General features: G+C 32.3%; 2 protein-coding genes across 3 annotated transcripts in view; one reads left to right on the forward strand and one right to left on the reverse strand.

The window, feature by feature from the left end:
* LOC129920714 (single-stranded DNA-binding protein 3) overlaps window positions 1-4,712 on the forward strand; it is a 49,758-nt gene extending 45,046 nt beyond the window's left edge. The window contains exon 15 of the mRNA XM_056002255.1: window positions 4,160-4,712. Within this exon, the coding sequence (XP_055858230.1) occupies window positions 4,160-4,204 (45 nt within the window). The 3' untranslated portion in view covers window positions 4,205-4,712. The remainder of the gene's footprint in view (window positions 1-4,159) is intronic.
* Window positions 4,713-5,524: 812 nt separating this feature from the next.
* Window positions 5,525-25,996, reverse strand: part of LOC129920711 (glutamate receptor ionotropic, kainate 2) — a 33,469-nt gene continuing 12,997 nt past the window's right edge. Inside the window, exons 10-12 of one of the 2 annotated variants that reach the window (XM_056002250.1) lie at window positions 6,447-6,648; window positions 6,208-6,396; window positions 5,525-6,134 (exon numbers count right to left, since the gene is read on the reverse strand). In XM_056002250.1, the coding sequence (XP_055858225.1) occupies window positions 5,671-6,134; window positions 6,208-6,396; window positions 6,447-6,648 (855 nt within the window). In that variant the 3' untranslated portion in view covers window positions 5,525-5,670. The remainder of the gene's footprint in view (window positions 6,135-6,207; window positions 6,397-6,446; window positions 6,649-25,996) is intronic. The other variant, XM_056002249.1, reaches the window with a different exon arrangement.

Raw genomic sequence — 25,996 nt, forward strand, 5'->3', positions numbered from 1 at the left:
GCGTTTACTTACAATTTTTATTTTTTTAATTAGCTCGTTAATCATGTATTTTTTGTATTATTTATTAAATTTTATTATATCCTAAACGATAAATAGAATGTTGTTTTCTCTTAAGAGTAAAATCTGTAAATAAATATAAAAAAAATAATAATAATTGTGAGAATAACAGAAAAAAAATATGAATTATGCTGTATGATTTGAATTTCAAGTAAACAACAAAATGAAAACGAATTATTTGAGAGTTAAATAAAAATAATTAAATACAAAACAACAAGATTTAAATGTACGGTTGTCGTTGTTCACAAATGAATTAGAATGATTTATGTACAATGTAGTTTCAATTTTACCGGCGTCAAATTTTGATGTAAAAATATTCGGGCGATCAAACCAAAGAGTTTAAGGGAATGGGGAATAAATTGGCGATCCTTCTTGAGGAATTGCAGGGCAATTTCAATATTATCTCTTCATAGAAAAACTCTTGTAGCTCAAAAATTCTGGATCAAACCATCACCTGCAAGCACACAAATTATCAAGCTTCAATTTTTTTTGTCCAAAATCTGGGGCCAAAGATACTTCACTTTAAACTGTTTTCAAAATTCATGTCATGTCATTATGACTCGCGAGTCAATTTGGAAAACACTCATGGTATTCCGATTAGAAAACTACGAGGATCAGCCCGCAATGCAGTCAAATTAAATAAAATGATGTGACAATGGCTCAATAAGTTTGATTCGCCAAATTTTTCTAGCGGTTCGCAAGTCAAAATAAGGCTCTAATAATGAACTAAAAAAATACGTAGTTGCAATACCAACTGCTGATTTATTTCAACGTCGAGCAGTATTTTTTGCAACATGAATTTTTAGTGATAGGCCTTGGTCTGGTTTTCATCAGTTTCGAATGCATTTGATATAAAAATAAATGGAAACAGATGGAATATGAAATGTGCTTCCGCTTGTATGTCCATCTTCAGGGTAATACAATGTATCAAACTTTTATATAAACTCGCAGTGTTATTGCGTAATGAAATTACCAGATGCAGTTCAATGATGCAAGACAGTTTTGTGACACATAAAAGTGTATTTTTGGGACGTTATTGGTAAGCTTTTTGAAACATTTAACGTTTACAAATTTAGGCGAGATGTGTTGTAATATTGATCCAGAGGAGTTTATGGTCGCTAAATTCCCTACTCTTAACAGCTCATTTGTGATAATCGTTGTAATCTTTTAAAAGTTAGATCCCGAACAGAAAATTAATTCAGTCGTGGGTTAAATTGGAAACAACCTGTTTATATTCAAATGAAGTAAACTGTTTAATATAATTTTGAATGTGAGAATGACTGTTTTTTATATACATATATACACTTATATTTAGTTTTTATGTAAAAGTACTAAGTAATAGAAGAAAAAAACAAAACACTGTTAAATAAATAAATAAAATAAATTAAAAAAATAATAAAATAATAAAAAAAACTTATCTCATTACACATAAATGAAGATCTGTTCAGTTGTGAAAGTTCCAATAAACACAAACGCACGTATAAAATTTCATCGTTGTAAATATATATATAAATATAAAAATAATAAAACAAAAAACCAAACAGCAAAATAACCAGTTACACATGTTTTATGTTTAAATGTTGTTAAACAAAAATATTAAACAAACGAAATCTCCCTATTTTTTTTTTTTTACTTTTTGTCTTGTTTATTCATATTTTGTTGTTCTGCTTACACAATTTGACTTTATTTAGGTATTATTTTTCGTTTTTCGTTTATCTTTTTTCTGCGAAATAAATAAAATTGAAAACATATTCGCAATAAAAAAATAATTTTAATGGTCATGAGATGCAAAGCAACCTGGGTTGGGTTTGTGTCTTCACTCTGTTCAAAGAGTATGAACACATGTCCAAAATTTAAGAGATAAAAACTTTATATAAAGAGTAGAATTTGAATGCAAACATATTTTTACACAGGAACTGATCTGACCTCGCATTCCGAACTGTGGCCTGATTTATGGAATACGAAGTCGATCGTTTAAGGAGGCGAATGTCAAGTTTTGTATTATTGTTTTCGCTTTCGCCTCTATCGTTTTATCTTCCCATCGATTTACGACACTTTTTTCGTGGCGGCGACAAAAGAAATTTTTACTGTTGTTTTTCAATAACAAATAATTTTCAATTGCTTATAATTGTGCACGTTTATCAACAACAAATAAATTATAAAAACAAATGCGCGGAAGTTCACTGAAGAAAATAGCGTAGGTAGGTACTTCCTGGGTTTTTTTTGTTCCTGAAATATGTATGGTTCTGACTTTCTGCATAAATAAATTACAATATAGTACATTTAAAATTAATGTATTTTATTTTAATTCAGAGCTAAAGAAAATCGGTACATGTTTTCATAAATAAATCTAATAAATCCAGCTGTCATTTGGCTGGAATATTGGAAATATTCGCTTCGAATTCGAAAAGGAGATATCGAATCTTAAACGATCGACTTAAGGCTTAAGAGGAGACGAAAATCCCACATTCTATCAAGTTCAAGTGTTGGACAGGTGGTTCAAGCTGTTATGAGGCTTAAATCTAAGATTTTATTTAAAAGCTTCTACACAGAGAGAAAACATATTCTATTTACAACTCTTTTTCTTAGAAAATTTGTATGTACTCATAGAATGTACCACTTTAATTTTTACATTTGTTGATAAATTCTAATGTATTAAAGCTTGAGCAAGGCCAATAAAAAAAAAAAAACAAATAGTAGGGGAGAGTGGGGCACATTTGAACACTTTTTGCTTTCGCAGCTGCTTGAACGAAATATGTTCGTTTTCTTGATCTGTAAAGTTTACTATCATTGAACAGTAACATTGAACTTCAATTTAAAATAACGTTTGGTTAGTTTGACGAAATATTTATATTAAATTTTGATGTTTAACCAATATAAGCTCCATGTATGGGGCAGCTTTCAACATGGAAGAGGCACTTTTGAACAGCAGTATTAGTTTCGTTGTAATGAATAAATAACACTCAACTTTTTATTAGTTTTTTAATAAGAACGTACACAAACTCAAAATTGATTATTATATCCTATTCAAGGAACCAAAAAAATAATAAAAATTCAGAAAAAATAACCTTAAAATTTAAACTATAGTTATCTTATCACATTTATTAGTTCAAAAGAAATACAAAAAACAAGAAAAATTCATTTAAAACATAACTTAGAAAAACGGAATTCATACCATTTATGCTTCTCAGAGTAAAATAGATTGGATATGGTGTTGACGGGTTCAAATATCGAATAACTTCTAAAAAAGATTGATAATCTAAAATGTTATATACAGTGTTCAAATGTGCCCCGTGTTCAAAAGTGCCCCACTCTCCCCTACATATATGGATTATGGATATTATGCACTTTGAAGAGTAATTGCTTAAAACACAATTTTCTTTATTTAGCGCACTGTTTTTCAGTTTTTTTCCCAACCCATTGACTGGCATACAATTTAAAATTCTGTGTTGGCACCCAGCGTTTGCCTTTGTTTGTGATTTTTTTAATACACTTTGTGTGCAAATATGTTATTGGGTGTTATTTTAAAAACTTATTCAGACCTATTTTGAATTCTATGTAAAAAAATTCTTATGTTTAAACCCAAAATAATAAGAACCAGAAGAACATTGCTCACTAGCGCACTTGGTGACATGAACAAAATTCCACCCAATTGACCCTTAGTGTCAATTTCGGATGAAAAGTTTTTTATGTCCCTTAAACACTCATTTTGCTGAACTGTTTTTCAGGCGAAATGCAAAGTGTAATTGACTGTTTCGTCTTGTATTAAATTTTAGAGACGAACAAGAAATCATTTAAAGGGGAAAATAACCTTTGGGTGAAACTCACGACAGCTTTCGAAATTTTGGATGAAAACAAACATTTCGGATGAAAATTTATTCGAGTTAAAAAATCTGTTTGGTGAATGTTAAATGTCTGGAAAATGTACACAAATTTGAGACGAACAATTGATTTGTAGTTTTCTTATTCTTGCTTTTAAGTTAATTAATTTCTTTGTATATTTGTTTTAACCTCCTTATTTCTCATTTTCGTATTCAACTTTATTCATTTTGGACAGTCTAAAGTCTTACAAAAATAGAAATTACTCTCATTCAATTTTTAGGTTTTGGAATTCTTTGATCAAACACAACGACTCATAAACTCTTAGAATCTTCAGCTGCAAGTCCAACATAAAATTTAAATTTATTACTTTTCCGCATTTTAGATCTTATTAAAATTTTCTTTTTAACTATTAGTACATATTTATATATTTTTACTGTTATATAAAAAAAAATCTCATTTTATTTCGAAAACCCAGAGAAGAGAAAAATGAAAAAGAAATTTAAATTAAAGAAAAACATATTTTTAATTAAAAACAAAATCGAAAAAAAACTAAGTTTTATAAAGAATTAAATGTTGGAAAATTAAATTTCAAACTTAAATTCTAATTCTACCAAATGTGAGAGAGAGATCTATGTTTCATAGTTTATTATCATATGAATATGTATGTATGTATTTGAATTATAACCTTTTCAACTGCATGGATCTAAAATAAGTACACAATTAGTTTTTTGTTTTTTCTTCTATTTATTTTTAAGATACAAACAATGAACGAAGAAATAAATTTACGTGAAAAAAAACCTAATTAAAGTTACAAATTACATGGATAAAAAACTAATAAACAAATATTAATAAATAAGTTTAACAAACAAAAACAAAAATTATTTTAAGCTTAAATGCTTATACAGATATATATATATTTTATATATCTATTATATATACATATATATATCTATATATATATATATATATATATAATTTTCTGTTTTAAATAAATGCGTATTCTTAAGGACATTAATATGAACATGTATATATACAAAAGTATTAAATTAATTTTTTTAATAATACAATAAAACTATATCTGAATTATTCAATTATGTATTTATAAAAAAAATTAATAATAAGAAACAGCAGAATACAAAAGAAAAAAAATATTGCAAACAATGTAGTCAGCGTCGACATTGAGTACACTATATAATAGATACAAAAGAATGAAGATGAAAAAAAAAAAATAAAATAAAATAAAAAAAAAAAAAAAATAAAAAAAATGCGAACAAAATATATTACAAAAAAAAAGAGAAATAATTTAATAAATAAAATTAAAAAAAAAGACTGTTTTATTTTATTTTTGTTTCCAGCATACGTTCCTACATCCTTGCAAACCAGTGTTCATTTTGAGCATTAAAAAAAATATTTCGATTGTCAATTGCAGATCTGCGTCTTGCAGATATCTGCTCCCACATTTTAGAAAAAAAAATCTTTGGGTTCAAATAACTCTGGAACGAGACCTCATTTTGGTTTTCACTTATCAATAGGGTTTAAAGAGACCTTTCTTTTGATGTATGTATTTGAATAGGTTTTCGAGAAAAAATACCTACATTTTTAAAAATTTACTCCAAATCCATCGAATGGGGCATCAAAAAAAAGGTCTCTTTATGCTTTATTCAGAAATTTATTTTAATAGAAATTTAAAATATTAAGAAAAACGAAATAAAACTTCTTTTTAATATTTCATAAATTAAATCATGTTCTTCAACAAAATATAAAGAATTTTTAGTAAAGGTACAATCTTTTTCATTCATTCTGGCATCCTACTGGCATCGGAGTAGCACTCAATTCACTGAAAGATTTACTCGGTGTTCGAAAAATTTGCTTATCAATGTTTTCGCCGTTACTTCGGTAATTGCTGGACTGAATTTTTCTGTGAACAGATGAGTACTTTCGGGATTTTGCATAAATCTCATTATTATCTATGAAATCGGAAGATGCGGCCAGTGATGTACATTTCGAACATTTCCGACTAAGTGCTGGTCGTTGCCTTGGACCCATGCAACGCAAAGCAAAACAGAACTCTGTTGCCATTTCCTCACAAAGAGTTTGTTGGATCCCTCGTGTCATTTGATTATCTCCATCGCTGGTGCATAGTCTTATCGCATTTCCTGGCACAGAAGAAATTTTCTTATTATGCTGCCGGAATTCATAAATCGACATACAAACAGCAATAATAAGTCCGCAAACGAGAACCACGAAAACTCCACCTAAGTTTGAAAAAGTCTAAATTAAATTCTCTATAGAAATTGTTATTAAAGCCTTTTCCTTAAGTAAGCTTACCTATGTTATCAAGCCCCAAAGCGTTCGCTTTTGATTGTTTGCTTTTGTCTTTACGCAGGCAAGTCTCACCAGCATTTTTCCACCATTTATCATATAACATTTGAATCTCTCCTTTTTCTTGAAGTTCAAGGATTGTGAGTGAAATTTTATCACGCCATGGAGACCCCATTGGTGTTGCTATTCCGTAACCTTTAAACATACGTGTTTCAGATTTGCAGGTGTAATTTGTTAAAATAAACCTTTGGCATCAAGAAGTCCTCCGATTTGAGTAAGATTACAATCTCTTTGTACAATGTAGTCAAGCATTGTTGATTCCATTAAAAAAGCGTAGTTACCTTCTAGAACACGTTTAATACCTTCTTCGTATGTTGTTGTAAATACTGACGGTTTTCTGTTTTCCATAAAGCGCCACATTTTTCGATATGTTTCAATCATTGAATCCTAATGTAATCATACAGTCAATTATAAAATTCTTTCTAAAGATTTATCAGTTTCATAGGGCCATATTCATAGACACTGTCTAAGCCTAACTAACACAACAGCTTCTGCAAATTGAAATCTCGCAGGTATTGCTTTTCATATAGCTTGTATATAACTTGCTTCAGAATTTAATTGCTTATATAAGTTTGAACATGTTTAACAACTAATAAGCTGTTCAGATACTGTTAAGAAAAACTTAACCGAAGAAAACTTTTTCTTCTGATAAGCTTCGGTAAATGAACTTTGATTTTTGATTTGGAAATTGAATAATCTAGCTCGGGCAGTTTTTTGGTTTATACATTGAATAATCTAGCTCGGAAATTTTTTTTTTTTTGGTTTTGACTGAATAATTTAGCTCCGACATTTCTGCTATTTGAAAAAAAAAGAAGCTGAAATGTAGCTTTTGTAATACCTTTACCGAAGCCGAAATGTTAGTTGGGAGCTTTAAGAAAGACTGGGGTTTATCCTATTCAAATAACATTAGATAAACCCCAGTCTGAGATAAACTGGGATTAGACTATGCACAGGGAAAAATAGACCACATAAAAAAGAACAAAAACAATTAGATTTCTCTATGGTTTTCATCCAAGAAGGAAACCTTATTAAAACAATCGGGTTTTCCTTATTGTTTTAAATTCTGCACTTGTAGGGTTTTGGCAAGAAAAAAAAAAACTACGACCAGGTCGGGGATTGAACCGAAGTCATCAAATCATTAGTCGCACACCTTACCACCTTAAGCAACCTGCTATAAATATATTGATCGCGATTTTTGTTTTAGTGCCTATTAATTGTTGATTTTGTAGCGAACATTCATCTGGCAATGCTGTAACAAAAGCTTAGCATACAGATGATCATTGCAGTTTATAAAATATAAAGTTAATCATTCGCATTTTTAACTTTGATGTACTCCACTTTTCTAATTAAATTACATTACCTATTTTCTTAAAACTAAAAGCTAAATGAATTATTGTTTATTCAGTTATTTGTTTAAACGGCTTCTTTTTCATTTCAAAAGATTAAACTTACGCTTCCACAAAGTGGTGATCCCGTATTAAGTAACACGCGAGCAGAAGCGGTATTCATAGATAAATCTATAAATTTTAATTTGCCATAGGTAGTGCAACACGTGTAATCGCGAAATTTTATAACTATGACATTAACAACATCGCAGAGTACAACTGTTCAAAATGCACCACCAACTACCACAGTGGCTGCACCTACATTTACTTCCTGGTCAGAAAACGTAAGTTTTCCCTCAGCAACTGAGATTCAAAAAGTGTCGGTAAGAGTCCCAGCATTCTGGCGCATAAGATCTAAGCTTTGGTTTTCCCAGATTGAATCCCAGTTTTTCACTGGTATTTCAGGTATTTCAGCTGACACTTCAAAATATCACACTGTAGTAGCGTCCATAGAAAGTAGTGTGCTGGCTGAGGTAAGTGATATTATTTTGCAACCGCCAGCTGAGCAAATGTATGACACCCTTAAAAGCAGGCTCATCGAAAGATTCGTCGATTCTGAAGAAAAAAGAATCAAAAAAGTTTGATTGTTTTATTGATTGATTTAGGTGATAAAAGACCATCACAGCTTTTGCATTAAATGCGCGATCTTGCTGGAAACAAGTTGAGTGACGACCTTCTTAAAGCCATAGAGGAAGGAATACCTAGAGAGCCGACTCGTACCCCCCTTACCTAAAACACCCGCAAATTTAATTTCAGATAATCTCTCTTATTTTTCTCTTGTTTTCCTATCTGTGAATACGTGTGAAAAGTACAATTCGTTTAATACCTTCCTTTCACCAGTAGATGTCCTCACAAACTTTGAATTTAAACATGATTTTGGTTTGTACATGAACTTGAATAGCTCAAATAGCTCACTCCAGACACCCACCTTTCAATAAATATGTACAGAAATAAAAAAAAAAGGTTCGTGTTTTGAATTTATTATATTATTTTTTTATGAATTTATTTCCTACTGAGCACTTAAATTGTTTTTAATTGTTTTGAGCTCAACTCCACAGTTGAATGTGTTGGTGCCATTTAAAATGCACGGGAAAACTACCACATATAAGCACTGTGGAGTTTTTCCTCTCATTGCAGCTTGTAGGGTGGAAGAGAAAAACCAACCGAAGTCGCGTCTCTAGGTATTCCTTCCTCTATGCTTAAAGCAATGTGGATGCAGCGTTTGTCATCCGCAACGAGAGGTATATTCAGCCCTATCGGCAATCTCACGTGAGAAATTTCCCCGGGAGTAGGTTTTCTCTCCCGGGAATTTTTCTCCTTATCGGCAATCTCCATCGGAATTTCGTTTTCGGGAAAGAAGTACAGCCAACTTAACAAAACAAAAAAACCTTCGAACACATGTCTTCAAAAATTTTGACAACTCTAATTTGATTGTATTTAGTGCACAAAAACAATTAAAATGTTTAATAGTCAATATTTATATAATTTTTTTGTTTGGTGTTGATTTGTGGATTTTTATTCAATAATTTTTTTTTATTTTTTGCCCATTAGTTTTGTGTTTTTAATTTTAATTAAAGAATCAATCAATAAAGTTTTTTAAGCTTTGTTTTTATTTTCGACATGATAAACAAATAACTGAAATAAATTGAGGCATTCCACATAATTTGATCATTTCTTCGACCAAAGCAGCAAACTAATGCTCTCGGAATGGTCTCCTTTAGTTCCATGCTTTATTTTTTTGGGTTTTCTTATATTTTATTTTTGTCTACTATTTTGCGTTATCCAGTTGCAATATCATTTGCTTTTTGTCGGATTAAGGAAGTAAATAATTTAATATTTTTAACAGAATATTTTGAAAGAAAAACACTTACATTTTGGCTTCAAAATATCTGTTCCCCATAAAAAATATGATAGAAATACTTCGGGGGAAAAACTTCATTCCCGATAGTTATTTTTGTGTGGGAATTTTTTCCTAGGAAATTTTTCCATTCAAAAAGTATTGCCGATACTGATTTTTCGGAATAGAGAAATTTTTCCAGGGAAATTGTATTGCCGATAGGGCTGATTAACCGTAAGTTGTGATAAGCTACCCAATTAGCTGTTTTTGCCGACAAAGTAGTGGAAGCAAGTCAAGGCAATACCGTTTCTGCAATCACCTCACGCTCGTCATCAACAACAGCAACACTCGACCTCCATAAAAAAATATTTCTTCTAAATGAAATAACAAAGATTAAAGCAAACATGAGAGGCAGAGACACAATCAGAATGATACATCTTCACGAGGAGGTTTGTGTTGGTATCACAAGCAAAAAAGCAAGAAATTGCACACATCCATGCAATTTCAACAACTAAATTTTTCGGAAAACTAACAACTCCATCTATTCAAACACAGCAGGGGCCCTATTTTGTAAAACGATTATCGTTGAAACTACTTCTAGTCCAGTGCATTTATAATTTGACCCAGCAGTTTGTACCACCCCCAAATTTTTTTTGCTCATTCGATAGAGCATTGGCTGAATATCATTACCCTCATTTTTCGCACTCGTGAAATTCACCTTTCGGCCGCCATCTTGGATTTTAGTTTTTCTTAAATATCTCGATTTCTATTTATCGTACATAAAAGTTGTGTATACAAAAAACCTAGAGAATTAAATTTCCCGTCTTTTATATAAAGCACTTTTTTTCGAAATTCTCAATATTTAAAAAGTTACAAGTCAAAATAGTAAAAAAAAAAAAAAAAAAAAAAAAAAAATTGAATTTTGAGACCTTTATACTAAAATTTTGAAAAAAACGTCCGAGAGAAGATTATTCACCTCAAAATTCTCTACAACTCTGTCATACAACTTTTTTCTGTATCGCTATAAATGCAAAAGTTATAAACACTTTCTTGTTAAAAAAGACTGCTGTTGTGCCATGGGCCCCCCAGCAGTTTGTACCACCCCCAATTTTTGTTTCCTCATTCCATAGAGCATTGGCTGAATATCATTACCCTCATTTTTCGCACTCGTGAAATTCACCTTTCGGCCGCCATCTTGGATTTTAGTTTTTCTTAAATATCTCGATTTCTATTTATCGTACATAAAAGTTGTGTATACAAAAAACCTAGAGAATTAAATTTCCCGTCTTTTATGTAAAGCACTTTTTTTCGATATTCTCAATATTTAAAAAGTTACAAGTCAAAATAGTAAAAAAAAACAACTGTTGTCGAATTTGGACACAGGGTGAGGCTAGTGTGTATACTCTATTACATGACACTAAAAACAGTTTACCAGCCATGTTTTAAGGAATATACTTGGTAATACCAACTCTTTTCCACGCCACCATTGAGGTAAAGTTCTAGGCGCGTTTTTTTTAAAGTGGTTTCCCCAGGAGGCCTAATCCACGTTAATTGGTTTTTTACGCTTGAAATTCACTTTGAACATCAATCCTTGTAAGGATTGATGTATAGTCATACAGACGCGTCTAGACGTAAAAAAGACGCAAAATGCAAAAAATAGCGGATATTTCTTATTACAAATTTTATTTTCCTGTAATTCTAATTTTTTTATTTGGAAAACGGCTTTTATTTTTTAAGTCTTCCCTAATTTATTTGATTTCCTTAACGGAAATCAAATTTTTAAGAAAAGGACGTAATAAAGGACATTCTTTGATACGCTTTTTATTTAGAAAACGGCTTTTATTTATTTTGTCCTTCTTATTTTATTTTATTATCTTAACGGAAACATATTGGTTGGTTTACTTTTTCGAATTGAGAAAGAGTTCGTCGGTAATAAAGTTTTGAAGTTATAAATTTTAAAAGTGGTGAATTTAAAAAGTGATAAAGTTTAAAAGCGGTAAATTTTAAAAGTGAGAATATTAAGTAGGTATATATTAACAAAAAGTTTAAACAAAAAGTAGAAATTAGAAAAAATGAGCACCTGTTTTATTTGCTCTGAGCCCTTACAAATAGGTAAGGTTGCTACAGTGAAAAAAAAAGGTGTTCAAACGCTTATTTCGGCATATTAGTGTATCGAGGTCTCTCGGAGAGTTCGAAAGCCTTATTTGTTACAGGGTCCATCGCGCTATCTAGTGTTACCCGCGAAATGGAGGAATTCAGCGGTAAGCAATTCGTTTCTTCTGAGCAACACGTTGATGCAAGAACTTCCCGTATCACCCGTGACAATTCAGACCAGGAAAAACTTGATATGTGGCTTGCTCAACATTCGCCCTTCCCAGAATGTCATGAGCTTTTTTCTATCGGCTCTGGATTAGTCGCTGATCTTTCTGTGAACTGTCATCTAGCTGACAAAGTCGGCGAAGACATCCTACACAATGTCACGGGACAATTTTTTGAAAATTTGAAGCTGCATCGGAAAGATCGGGTTAAAACTTTCGCTACAATGTCCCGCAGTATCACGGTGGATTCCGAACAAATAATTGTATCTACTGAAACGATTTTTCATAGAATGATTTTGGCTCAGAGAACGAGTGAAGAGCTGGAAGAATGTCTCCAATACGAGTTGTCACCTTACCCGTTAGCATTATTTGTTGATTCGGGCATGCGGAAAACACAAAAGTCTGCATTCTGCAAGGAATTTAATGAGCTTGCAATAACCTTGGAAACTTCTTTGTCAATATGCGAAGTAATCGACGGAGGATTTTTACTGCATAGGGTAATATGGCAACGCGATGCATCCTTCCGAGACATTTGTGCTAGTTACGTGAACTTTATATCCAGGAACTTCAAGCCCAATCCTGTTATCGTTTTCGATGGCTACCCAGAAAATGGTTCTAATTTTAACACCAAGAACGCTGAACGCCAAAGACGGGCAATAGGTGGGCGTGCAATTGATATGATTTTCAATGAGGAGACAATATTTAACAAAACAACTCAACAACAGTTTCTCGCTAACGAACGCAACAAAAAAAACTTTGTAAATATGCTGAAAAGTCATTTAACCAATTACGGATTTACGGTTAGACAAGCTTGGGAGTGTAACAAACAGCTCTTCATAAGTTTAAGTGCCAGTATCAACTGACTGTTTATTATCTCAGCATATCTTAAATTAGGTATACATATTTTGTTACATTAATCTTGTGTTGTTACACATACATACATGTGTATATACGTACAGTAATTCATAGCGTATGTTTGGTATGTTACAACTTCCTTTTTTTTTTTTTTTTTTTTTTTTTTTTTTTAAATTCAAAATAGTTCAAAAATTGTTAACTTTACAAAATAAGTTGTTTCCAACAAAATAATATAATAATAATGAAAAAGAAATAATATAATCTAACAATTTAAAAAAAAACATTTGTAATTCAAAATTGTTCAACTTTACAAAATAAATTGTTTACAAAAAAAATAATATGAAATTAACTACCTATATTGAATTCAATGAAAAGAAATAATATAATATAACAATTTAAACAACAAAAATTAATACTGCAATTGTATGAGAAAGAAGAGAAAGGAAATATTATAAAAATATTAGAAAATTCAAAAATAGTATATATGTACATCATTTATTTTCAAGAACAATCATGTTTAAAAAACCTTACCACTTCTGGTCCTGCAAGTCTCTTGAGATATTGGTTCTGAATTTTCATACCCAGAAAAATCTTTCATACCAATACGTTTTCTAATATCGGAACTGTTTCGCCTGTATTGTCCTCCGTTTGTTTGCACTAAATAGGATCTCGGAGTGTGCCACTTTTTGTAAATTGTTCCTGGTTTCCAAATATTTTTATCTCTGACCATAACACTATCATTAACCTCAAACTCTGATCTGACAATTGAATTTTTATTATAATATTTTTCCAAATTTCTTTGCTTTTTTGAAAACTGATCCTCAATGTTCTGTTTCTGGCTTGTTTCAAAAAAACTATTATGAACTGGGAGTATTGACCTTAGTCTTCTATTTTGCATTAATTGAGCCGGTGATACGGACATATCTTTAACGGGGGTATTTCTATATTCTAATAAAGCGAGAAAGTATTCCCATTCACTGCCACTTTTTCTAAGTATATTCTTTGATATTTGTACCGCTCTTTCAGCTAATCCATTTGATTTTGGATAGAGTGGACTGCTCGTTTCAATAGTAAAATCCAATTCCTTAGCGAAATTTCTACACTCAAATGAAGAAAAGGGTACATTATCAGCTATGACCGTTTTGGGAATACCCCAATAAGAAAATATTTCCAACCACTTTGATATTACCTCTTTAGATGATTTATTTTTGATTTTTTTAAGTTCTAACCACTTCGTATGATAATCTATTAGAGCTAAATAGCTAGATCCCCCAAACTCTAAAATATCACAACCTACTTTTTGAAAAGGAAACTTCGGTATTTCATGTGATATTAGTGGTTCCTTGCAATTTTTATGTTGATACTTTTGACAAAGCATACATTCTGCTGCCAATTTCTCTATATCCTTGGAAATGCCTGGCCAATACACCGAATTTATAGCATTTTTTTTCATTTTTTCTACGCCCAAATGTGAAGTATGAAGTTGACGAAGAATCTCTGTTCTCATAATTTTAGGTACTATAATCCGATTATTGTAAAAAAGAATTTCATCTTCCAGAAAAATATCATGTCGTATTTTAAAGTAAAATTTTATGTTCTCGTCTAATTTTGTTTTATCATTTGGCCAACCTTCCTGACACAGTTTCTTTAATTTTCTCAATATAATATCTTCATCAGTATTCTTCTTAAAATCAAATTTCCTTTCCTCACTAACATTTATTGATAAAACCGCTTCCGTTATTGTAGGGTCCTCATCACAATTTCCTGTATCTTCATAATATCTTGATAAATAATCAGCTATATGCAGGTATTTTCCTGGCATATATTTAACTTTCACATCAAAATTCAGTAATTTCAACCGCATTCTTTGTAACTTAGAAGATGGAATTTTATCAATTTGCTTATTCATAATGGATTCTAGAGGCTTATGGTCACTGTACAGAAGTACACTGCGACCATAAGAATAAAAATAAAATTTCTTACATGCAAATAGTATGGCGAGAAGTTCTTTCTCGATCTGCGAATATCTACGCTCGCTGTCTGTTAAACTCCTGGATGCGAACGAAATAGGTTGGTTATCCTGTAACAAACAACAACCCAATCCATTTTGAGAGGCATCCGTCTGTATACAGATATTTTTAGTTTCGTCGAATGGTTTTAAAATAGGAGAATTCAAAATAGCTTTCTTTATTATCTCAACTGCACTTGAATGTACTTCTAACCAATTGAATATAACGTTTTTTCTTAATAGTTCTCTCAACGGAGAAGTTAGTTCAGCTAAATTTGGTATAAAAGCTCTTACGTAATTAATGACACCCAAAAACTTTTGAAGATCTTTTTTGTCATGTGGATTCTTCATTTTCTGTATAGCCCGTATTCTATCTCTATCTGGACGTACCCCACTTTTTGAAAAAACATGGCCCAAGTAATTTATTTCCTTTGCATTTATTTGCATTTTGTCTGGATTGAACTTTATATTATTCTCTCGAGCTCTATTCAGAACTGCTAGAAGATTTTCGTCATGCTCTTCCTGAGTAGTGCCAAATATAACTATATCATCTATGTATATGCAAACTCCCCTCAAGCCACTAAAATTACTTTCATTCATTTTTTGAAAGACCTTAGGGGCTACCTTTACCCCAAATGGTAATCTATTGCAGTCATACAGCCCGTATGGTGTTGCAAAAGCACACAATTTCCGCGATTCTTCTGTTAATTCTACATGCCAAAACCCATCTTTTAAATCTAATACACTGAAGAATTTGGCTCCATTTAAGGTAGTCATTATTTGTTCTAGAGTGGGAATCAAAACTACTTCATCAATCAGACATTTATTCAACTCCATTGGATCTAAACATAGCCTTAAACTCCCGTTTTTCTTTTCTACAATAATTAAATTGCTAATCCAATCCCTTTTCTCTTCACATTTTGTAATAATACCTTCATTTTCCATTCTATCTAAAGTGACCTTAAGACGTTCCCTTAATTTAAGAGGAACCCTTCTAGCTGAACGTGCTATCGGAACTGCATTTTCTTTTATTTGAATGTTATATTTTTGTGTAAATTTACCTATTCCACAAAACAAATCAGAATATTCCCTTTCAATAATTTCTTTTGAAAACTTTGAATAATTTTTACAATCGCTGTTGCTAATGTTTTTAATTGAATCAATTCTACTCACAATTTTTAGATGTACGCATGTCTGAAGTCCAAGTATTGGAACATAATTTTCTTTTACTATAACAAATTTTTGGAAACTCACTTCATTCCTCCGAATACATTTTAGTGTACAAACTCCCAGTGGCACAATCTTTGACCCTCCATATGCTTGCAGAACGGTGGATGTTGGACGTAAAACTGCTTGATTTTTTAATTTTTTAAATATCCCCTGGGGAAGAATGTTCACATCGGCTCCCGTATCTAGTTTAAACTCAACAAATGTATCGTTTATTTTAATAGATTCCACCCAACATCTTGACGAGACTTGCAGTTCCATTTGATGGTCTTGTTTTTTTGAATCTATGGAATGAATATAAAACTCGTTATTAGAATCTAAATCATCTTCTTCTTCATTTACATTTATTTCTCTAACATTTTTTATTTTACAAGCAATAGCAAAATGATTTAACCTTGAACAATTTTTGCATTTTTTACCAAAGGCGGGACAATTTCTCCGCTTATGTGACGAGTTGCAATACTGACAATTATTTATATAATCAACGTTATTTTTACTGTTACTTTTATTGTTACTGTAAGTGTTAGTATTACTGTACTTATTAAAATTATTTGCATGTGGTTTTACTTTTTGATAATTATTTTGATTACTCATCGGTTTTTCTTGTCTACTTTTCACCTCGTGTATTGCTGACCCAGGTTTCTGAATATTTGTTATTTGCTCCCTCGTTGCTTCTGCTGCTCTGCCTTTCTCCACTGCCCTCGCAAAATCCAATTTATCCTCTTGTAGGAATTTCTCTTGAAGTTTCTTGTCATAAACTCCCAGCACCAAGCGATCTCTTAACATCTCGTTTTCACTGCTTCCGAACTCACATGTTCGAACTAACCTCTTCAGATCCATCAGAAAAACGTCAAACGGTTCACCTTCACTTTGATTACGGTTGTAAAAAATGAACCTTTCATACACTGTATTTTTTTTTGGCAGGCAAAAATCTTCAAATGCCTTTATCACTTCATTATATTTTTTCTTATTCGCTTCAGATAAATTAAACGTGTTATAAACTTCTAGCGCTTCCTCTCCTATAGCATTCAAAAACGTGGCTATTTTGACCTCTTCCTCTTTTTTAGCAACGCCTGAAGCGGTCAAGAAAATTTCAAAGCTTTGTTTAAAACGCCTCCAGTTTTCGCAAATATTTCCATTTAAATTAAGATTACTAACTGGCTTAATAACTCCCAATTCCATTTTGAAATCGATTTTATTCCAAACAACGATTGGACTAAAACACGTGCTGCTCTTTTTTTGGAGATACTTATTTAGTTTTTCACTTTCATCCAATTTTTGCTTCTTGTGAACTGTTGTTGGCAAATAATATTGAACAATTCTGTTTCTTAGCACTTTTTTAACGCGAGTTGATTTATTTAATTCTTTAGAACAAGCAATGACCATATCTCAAATTTAATGTTCTTATACGTGTAGGCTTTTCTTTCGGCTGCGCCATGTAACAAACAGCTCTTCATAAGTTTAAGTGCCAGTATCAACTGACTGTTTATTATCTCAGCATATCTTAAATTAGGTATACATATTTTGTTACATTAATCTTGTGTTGTTACACATACATACATGTGTATATACGTACAGTAATTCATAGCGTATGTTTGGTATGTTACAGGGAGGATGCGGACAGGGACATCGTCCAAACTGCTGTGGAAATTTCTTCGCTGTTTGCTGCAATTGTGATTGTGGGTGAGGACACTGACCTTCTTGTCCTCATGTGTGCAATTGCGAGAAAACATAAAAACATTTATTTCCGCAAAGCGGGCAGAGGAAATACCGCAGCAAAAATGTACTCCACTACAAGCTTCAAGCACGGTGATTTGTTAGACCATGTGCTGTTTATTTATGCATTTTCAGGCTGTGACACAGTATCGGCAATTTGCGGTATGGGAAAAAGAAAAATAGTTGACGTCATTAAGAAAAATGCTCATCTCCGAGAAGGCTTACAATTGTTCACAGATACTACCGCCAGTCAAAATAATATTGCCATAGCTGGGGAGAGCGTAATGTCATCAATGTATGGTGGACGTGGAAATAGTGAATCAATTGACAAATTGCGCTACAGATTGTTTGCACAGTTAGGATTAAAAACAAAAGCCGATCTATCACGGTTACCACCAACGAGCGCAGCCACACGCCAACATTCCCTTCGGACGTACCACCAAGTCCAAAAGTGGCTCGGCGAAGATAAAAATGCACTCGAATGGGGATGGCAAAAATCAAACCGTGGGTTAGAGCCAGTGATGAGTGCAAAAGAACCTGTTCCTCGAGTTTTATTGAACATGATTTCCTGCGGATGCACCACAACATGTGGTAGGGCTTGTGGCTGCAGAAAAGCAGGACTAAAATGTTCAATCATGTGCAAGGTTTGCTGCGGTGAAACATGCTCCAACAAAAAGGAAGACATTGAAGACTCTGAAGACGAGGACTGTGATGATTCCGATGATGATGCACCAACGATGGTCAGCCTTCCTAGTTTATTTAAAAAAACAAAGCCAAACACATCAAACAAATCAGACGGTTATGATTCCGAAAATGAAAGTGGTGAAGAAGCAATATGTTACGAACCAAAACCAAAAAAATCAAAATGAATTTCAAGCGTAAAAAACCAATTAACGTGGATTAGGCCTCCTGGGGAAACCACTTTAAAAAAAACGCGCCTAGAACTTTACCTCAATGGTGGCGTGGAAAAGAGTTGGTATTACCAAGTATATTCCTTAAAACATGGCTGGTAAACTGTTTTTAGTGTCATGTAATAGAGTATACACACTAGCCTCACCCTGTGTCCAAATTCGACAACAGTTGTTTTTTTTTACTATTTTGACTTGTAACTTTTTAAATATTGAGAATATCGAAAAAAAGTGCTTTACATAAAAGACGGGAAATTTAATTCTCTAGGTTTTTTGTATACACAACTTTTATGTACGATAAATAGAAATCGAGATATTTAAGAAAAACTAAAATCCAAGATGGCGGCCGAAAGGTGAATTTCACGAGTGCGAAAAATGAGGGTAATGATATTCAGCCAATGCTCTATGGAATGAGGAAACAAAAATTGGGGGTGGTACAAACTGCTGGGGGGCCCATGGCACAACAGCAGTCTTTTTTAACAAGAAAGTGTTTATAACTTTTGCATTTATAGCGATACAGAAAAAAGTTGTATGACAGAGTTGTAGAGAATTTTGAGGTGAATAATCTTCTCTCGGACGTTTTTTTCAAAATTTTAGTATAAAGGTCTCAAAATTCAATTTTTTTTTTTTTTTTTTTTTTTTTTTTACTATTTTGACTTGTAACTTTTTAAATATTGAGAATTTCGAAAAAAAGTGCTTTATATAAAAGACGGGAAATTTAATTCTCTAGGTTTTTTGTATACACAACTTTTATGTACGATAAATAGAAATCGAGATATTTAAGAAAAACTAAAATCCAAGATGGCGGCCGAAAGGTGAATTTCACGAGTGCGAAAAATGAGGGTAATGATATTCAGCCAATGCTCTATCGAATGAGCAAAAAAAATTTGGGGGTGGTACAAACTGCTGGGTCGCCCATATATGAACATCATAAATGCACTGGACTATTCGTTCTTGTTCAAATGCGATTAGCTACTACGATAATCGTTTGATTTCAACGATACTCGTTAATGCTTACGACTGTCATTTCAATATCGTTTGACTTTCGTTCTCGTTTGTCTTGCTTAGAAAAAAAAAAATTGCCAAACTTCGAAGCTAATTTTATTTCCACTGATTGCAATGAAATAACAAATATATAAACATACTCAAATATTAAAACGAAGAAGCAATTTTTTTTATTATTATTAAACCACAACAACACAACAAAACTATAAAACAAACATTGATCTCAATCTTCATGTCCAATTAACAATGGCAGAGATAAATTTCTCGGAAAGATGATTTTCTTCTTTAAACTTATAAAATAAATAGTGGAAATCACAAAATATGTCCATAAAGTCAATTTTATTAAGTTTTTGAATAGAAAACATTATTAAATAGCACAAGAAAAGTAAAAGAAAATTTTTTTGCCACTGAAGATTTTGTTTATCTACTTATTTTTTGACAGCTTTTCATTGGCGTGAAGTTGGTACGCTTGAAAAAAAAATTGTTTTTTCATTTTTATCTGGCAATATTTTCAATTATGCATTATCGTTGTACTAAATCGCTTTATGTCGTGACTATCGTTGTCCTGGGTATCGTTGTTTTGACTTTCGTTTCGTAATACAAAATAGGGCCCCAGATGGACACATACATACACGTCACTTATTTGTTTTTGACCCACACACTAAATTCAACTTCTTAATTGACACGGGAGCGATATCATCTCTGTCGTTCCTCCGTTACAAAAAGAAAAACGATAACGATGTATTTTTAACCTGTTTGCAGCTAACGGCACAAACATTTTAACACATGGAACAAAAAATCTGATAGTGGCACTTGGAATTCCCAGCAATTTTCAGTGGAAATTTGTTATAGCTGATGTGTCTAAACCAATTATTGGAGCAGATTTCTTAGAACAGCACGGACTTTTAGTGGACCTGTTTGCATCTGGAAATAAGTGCAAGTATAAAACATGTGTAATATCCTCAGGTTTCTTTTATAGAAAATAACTCATCCTTTACGAATTTTGCAGGACTACACATTTTATGCAGAAGAAAAAAGTTTTATCCGTCATTGATTTATTCCGGGCTTACAACAAATTCCCATTGAAGAATCAGACATTCGTAAGACCGCCATATCCTCACTATTTGGTCTTTTTGAATGTCGTGTTATGTTTTGTGGTCTGAAGAATGCCGCTAGACATTTCAACGAATAATTGATGAAGCATTGCGGGATCTCGACTTCGGTTTCCCCTATATTGATGATATTTGTATAGCTTCGGGTAATATGGAGCAGCACACAGAACACAGAACACTTACGTCTAGTCTTTCAACAGCTGAGGAAGTTCCATTTCGTCGTAAATGTTTCAAAATGTCAATTTAGCAAGCAAGAAGTCAAATTCTTAGGCAATCTCATTAATTCCGATGGAATCAAGCCACTTACTGAAAAGGTTCAGGCAATTTTGGACTTCAAACTGCATGCCAACTCAGGTAAATGGTTTAAGAGGATTTTCTGCTACAATCAATTTTTATAGAAGATTTCTGCCTCACGCTGCTGAGAAACAACTTATGTCGTTTTCTATTGACTTATGAGATTTTTGTGTAAAAATCTCAGATTTTCCACTGCAAATACGGAAAATATGAAATCTAGTTTTGTAATTGTGAACGAAATCTGAGCGTATAAAAAGAATAAATCAGACAAATGTCAAACAGAGGAGTGTGTGTGAAAGTGCGTGTGTTTGTATGCGTGAATCTTGATAAAAATGCACATTCAGATTTCTGATTCTTAGTTTCATTTTTTTGTCATTTTTTTTGAATCTCAAGACGTAAATAGATCATGAAATCTGAGATTTTTCCACTATTTCAACTCTCCACCCCCCCCCCCCCCCCTTTCAGCTGTCAGATTCACAAATCTCTTTCTGAGATTCGTCAATAGAAAACGACATTAAACTCCAAGCACTTATCAAGGGTAATAATCGTACCGATAAATTTCTTATTCAATGGACGGAAGAAACGAAAGCTGCTTTAGAAAATTGTAAATCAAATCTTGCTGATGCAACCTTATTAGCTCATCCAACAGTTAATGCCGATTTTTCGATGTATTTTGACGCATCCGACTTTGCAATTGGTGCTGTTTTGCAAAAATTAACAAATGGCATCACACATGAGTTTTTTTTCTCTAGAAAGCTTTCTAAATCGCAAGTATTCTGCCTATGGCAGGGAGCTTCTTTCAGCATAGGCATACTCAGCTGTCAAATACCTTAGGTATGTGCTTGAAGGTCGCACATTTGTAATATTTACAGACCACAAGCCTCTGACCTTTGTTTTTCGTCAGAAACCCGACAAAGCGTCTCAACGTCAAGAGCGTTTCACTGATTTTATAAGTCAGTTTACTACAGATATTTGTCACATCAGCGGAAAGGACAATATAGTAGCTGACACTTTATTTCGAATTGAGACAGTGGAAAATTGACTTAATTACGAAACCCTCGCAGCAGAACAACATATTGACCAAGAACTGCAAGAATACCTCCACAGTCCAACATCATCGCTAAGGCTACAGAGATTTCCAGTATCACCACCATCTGCACAAAGCTTGCTTTGTGACACATCGACTGGAAGGATCCGACCATACATAATCAATCATCTGCGAAAAATAATATTCGATAGCATTCACAATCTTTGTCACCCTGGAGTAAAAGCAACAACTAAAATGTTAGCTGAGCGTTACGTATGGCTAAACCTTAGGAGAGACTGTCGTAAGTGGGTTCAAGCATGCTTACCTTGTCAATGAGCAAAGACACATCGTCATAACAGATCCGTACTCGGTTCATTCAAACTCCCAAATGGAAGATTTTCTAAAGTCAACATTGAAATCGTTGGTCCACTTCCATCATCAAAAAATCAAAAGTTCTGCTTAACATATGTCGACCGTTTCACGGGGTGGCCCGAAGCTTTTCCAATGGAAGATATAACTGCAGAAACTGATGCACGTACTTTGTATAGTGGATGGAATGCACGCTTTGGTGTGCCAATATATATAACAACTGATCAAGGTCGGCAGTTCGAGTCAGTTCTCTTTAGAGCGCTAACCAAGCTACTCGGAGTTCTAAGAGTCCGGACAACACCATATCATCCAGCAGCCAATGGAATGGTCGAACGCTGGCATCGTACTATGAAGAGCGCAATCAAATGTTATCAAACCGATCGCGATCGTTGGAAAGTTTTGCCATCAATTCTCCTTGGGCGTCGATGCTGTTTTAAGGATGACATTAGTGCTACACCAGCCGAGTTAGTTTACGGCACAAACTTACGCTCACCAGGAGAGTTTTTTGAAGACACAATACCAAACAAGTCAAGTGAAGATTTCGTGAACCAACTTCGAGCTAATATGAACAAATTGTCACCAGTTCCAACATCTCCTCACTCCAATTCTTCGAAGGTTTTCGTGCACAAAGATTTAAGTTCTACTTCACATGTGTTCCTGCGAAGAGATGCAGCAGGAAGACCTTTGCAACCAGGGTATGATGGACCTTTTAAAGTACTAAATAAATTTTCTAAATTCTTTACAGTTCTCACCCCTAAAGGCGAACGAAAAACTATTTCAATCGATCGTTTGAAGCCGGCATACAAAACTGAATATTATGACGTCGCACTATGTGGCAAAATGCCGATTTCGTGCGATTAATTAAAAACAGTCGCTATCAATGGTTTTTTTTTTCAAAATATAAATAAGTTAATGTAAGAAATAGTTAAATTATATGTTTGTTTTAACTATTATAGGGTAAACGATTATAAAAATCAATTTTTACTTGCACACTAAAGGTAGGTACTATAAGGCAAGTATGAATGTTCTATGTAGGTACATCGTACATATGAGATCTTGACTTTTTTTTTTATTTCAAAACTATTATAAGGAATGATATAAGAATAGTAAAAAAGTGGGTAGGAAAATCTTTCGGATTTGTGCTCGTCTGGGCCTCGCAACTGGGGCCCAAACCAATGAACGCATTCGCCTCAAATTTTATAGTTAATAGTTATGGGTAAGTTGCTCGATGACATTTTTTTTTACTTTTTTAGGAATAGTATATAACGTCACCTGCCATACAGCCAATATAATATAAAGGTAATTTTGTTCTCGAAAACGGATCTAACGATTTTCCTCCAAACAATAATTCAAACAAATTCCATGGATTTTTTCAATCGCATGTTCTTATATGTATAAACGTGTTGACGAGATTTGAAAAATATTGGTTGAGCTGTTTTGAGAAATTTAAAAACAAGTAATACACGTAATACACACACATATGTTTTAAATTTTGAAATCTTGAACACATTGTTATACATAGTAAAGATCAGTTAGATCATTTAATCTATCTTGTTTTTTTATTATTGGAACGCGACATTGAGAAAAAATCGCAGGATTTCTCACGTATTGTTCTTTAAAAAAAATTTGGGTGTCATTTCTACTCTATACCTAATCCCCATATATTAAACCGGCACTAAAATAACAAATACGGTATACAATTTATTTTGAGCCTCAGAAATAAAAAAATCGATTTATCTTAACCACTTGCTTATTAAAGCAGTTGTTAAAAATAATGCTCTTCAACCTACCTTTATGAGAAGTACAATCACTCAAAAACATTTTTGTACAAATTTTCGAAATATGTAAAAACAAATACAAATTTCTCGAAAAGTGATATACTGATTTTTATAATTTTTTTCTCAAATATCTTTGGTATTATACTTGTAATATTATGTATTCAATTTCTTTTTTAAGCTAAAAAAAAAGAAACAAAATTTATTGAATTAAGAAAACAATTATTGTAATTCGATTTACTCGAAAAGTAATCGATCAATTTGAATGATTTTTTTTTTCAAAAAATCTTTAATAGTACTATAATAATAATTTGTATCTAAGTTTTTTTTAAAGCTTGAAAAAAAAAGAAGTAAAAAAAATCGATTTTTTTAAATTTTCGATGTATGGATTTTTACTGTTTTTTAAAATTTTAATATCTTCGGGGCAAAATGATTCAACAAAACTCTTTAGTTTCTGCTTTTAGACACTATTATTAATATTAAACTATGCAAAAGATCAATTTGATCATTCTGCCCCTGCTATGATTTCCGGCCACTTAATGACGATCATACCCAAATTTTGACTTAAAATCGAAATAGTACCCCTTATATAAAATTGGTAACATTTTTGAGTCGGAAAAAAAGTGATATACATTCATAAATACATAAGAAAAATAAAAATTAAAAGAAAAAATTACTTGCCTTAAAAACAGATCAAAATAAAACAAACCAAAGACAATGCTTTTTTTTTCATACAAAAAGTAATTTAAATTTTCAGCCTAAGTCCCAATCTTTGAGAGCCTCTAGCTTCGAAAGCGAGCTATATAATCTTATGAAATTTCAAAACTTGATTGGAAATAATGTCTAATTTATAACTCCATAAGAATTTTGATAAAAATCGGAAATTTTGCGTCGGACAACCGCTTGAGAAGAATGTTGTTCACTACACTTTTCTAATTAAATTACATTACCTATTTTCTTAAAATAAAAAGCTAAATGTATTATTATTAATTAAAGTTATTTGTTTAAACTAAACGGCTTCTTTTTCATTTCATAAGATTAACCTTACGCTTCCACAATTTTAATAATATTTCCTTATAAAACATATAGACAATAAAACAATAAGGCAATCTGTTAGTATTTAGGTGGTCATATTTTTCTCTGTGCGGCCACTACTACGGTTGTCAAATATCAATTGATAGATGAACGATAAACTTATCAATTGATAGACATTTTGGTATTACGGCTATCAATTGATAAATTTTTCTATATTGTGAACATTGATACAAATACAATTATGAATAGGCGCTATTTTTGTTTTGACATTTCATTTCACATTAATTTATTTTGTCGTTGTTTGACTTAGTTTCTTTCTTCTTCAGAATTCTTCTTTAGAAAATCGGAAATTCAGTAAAAAGTCTAGGGACAAATTAAAAATTTGTTGGGTCGTTTTGAACACATTGTTTTTTCAAAAAAAAAAAAAATTATAATGAAATGAGTTTTCATGAGTCTAGGGTTGCCAGATATATTTTGACGAAACTAGTAATTGAGATGCAAAATCCCGGACTTTCCCGGACAAACAAGGACAAAAAAGAGTACAAAACTAGGACAAACGAACGCTTAGTTGAAATAAAAAAAAAGAAAACGGAAAAATCCCTCCCTGGTTCCCTTACCAACATTTTTTTTCTTATTTTTTTCACAAATAATAGAACCTTGAGACAAAGTTTGGCATTTCCTGTCGTATACTTAGAGCCGTTTGCTGAATCGAAACTAAAGCATTTAAGTTCTACATAAATCCCTATGTGACAGTTTACGCGGAGGAAAAAGAAGAGAATAAGAATTTATGTTCAACATGGCCCTTAGTATATGAGTATTATACTAAACTTTTGAGCTAATATTACAAAAAATTAATAAAATGCT

The sequence above is a fragment of the Episyrphus balteatus genome, chromosome X (genome assembly GCF_945859705.1).
Source record: "Episyrphus balteatus chromosome X, idEpiBalt1.1, whole genome shotgun sequence".
NCBI classification, from domain to species: Eukaryota; Metazoa; Arthropoda; class Insecta; order Diptera; family Syrphidae; genus Episyrphus; species Episyrphus balteatus.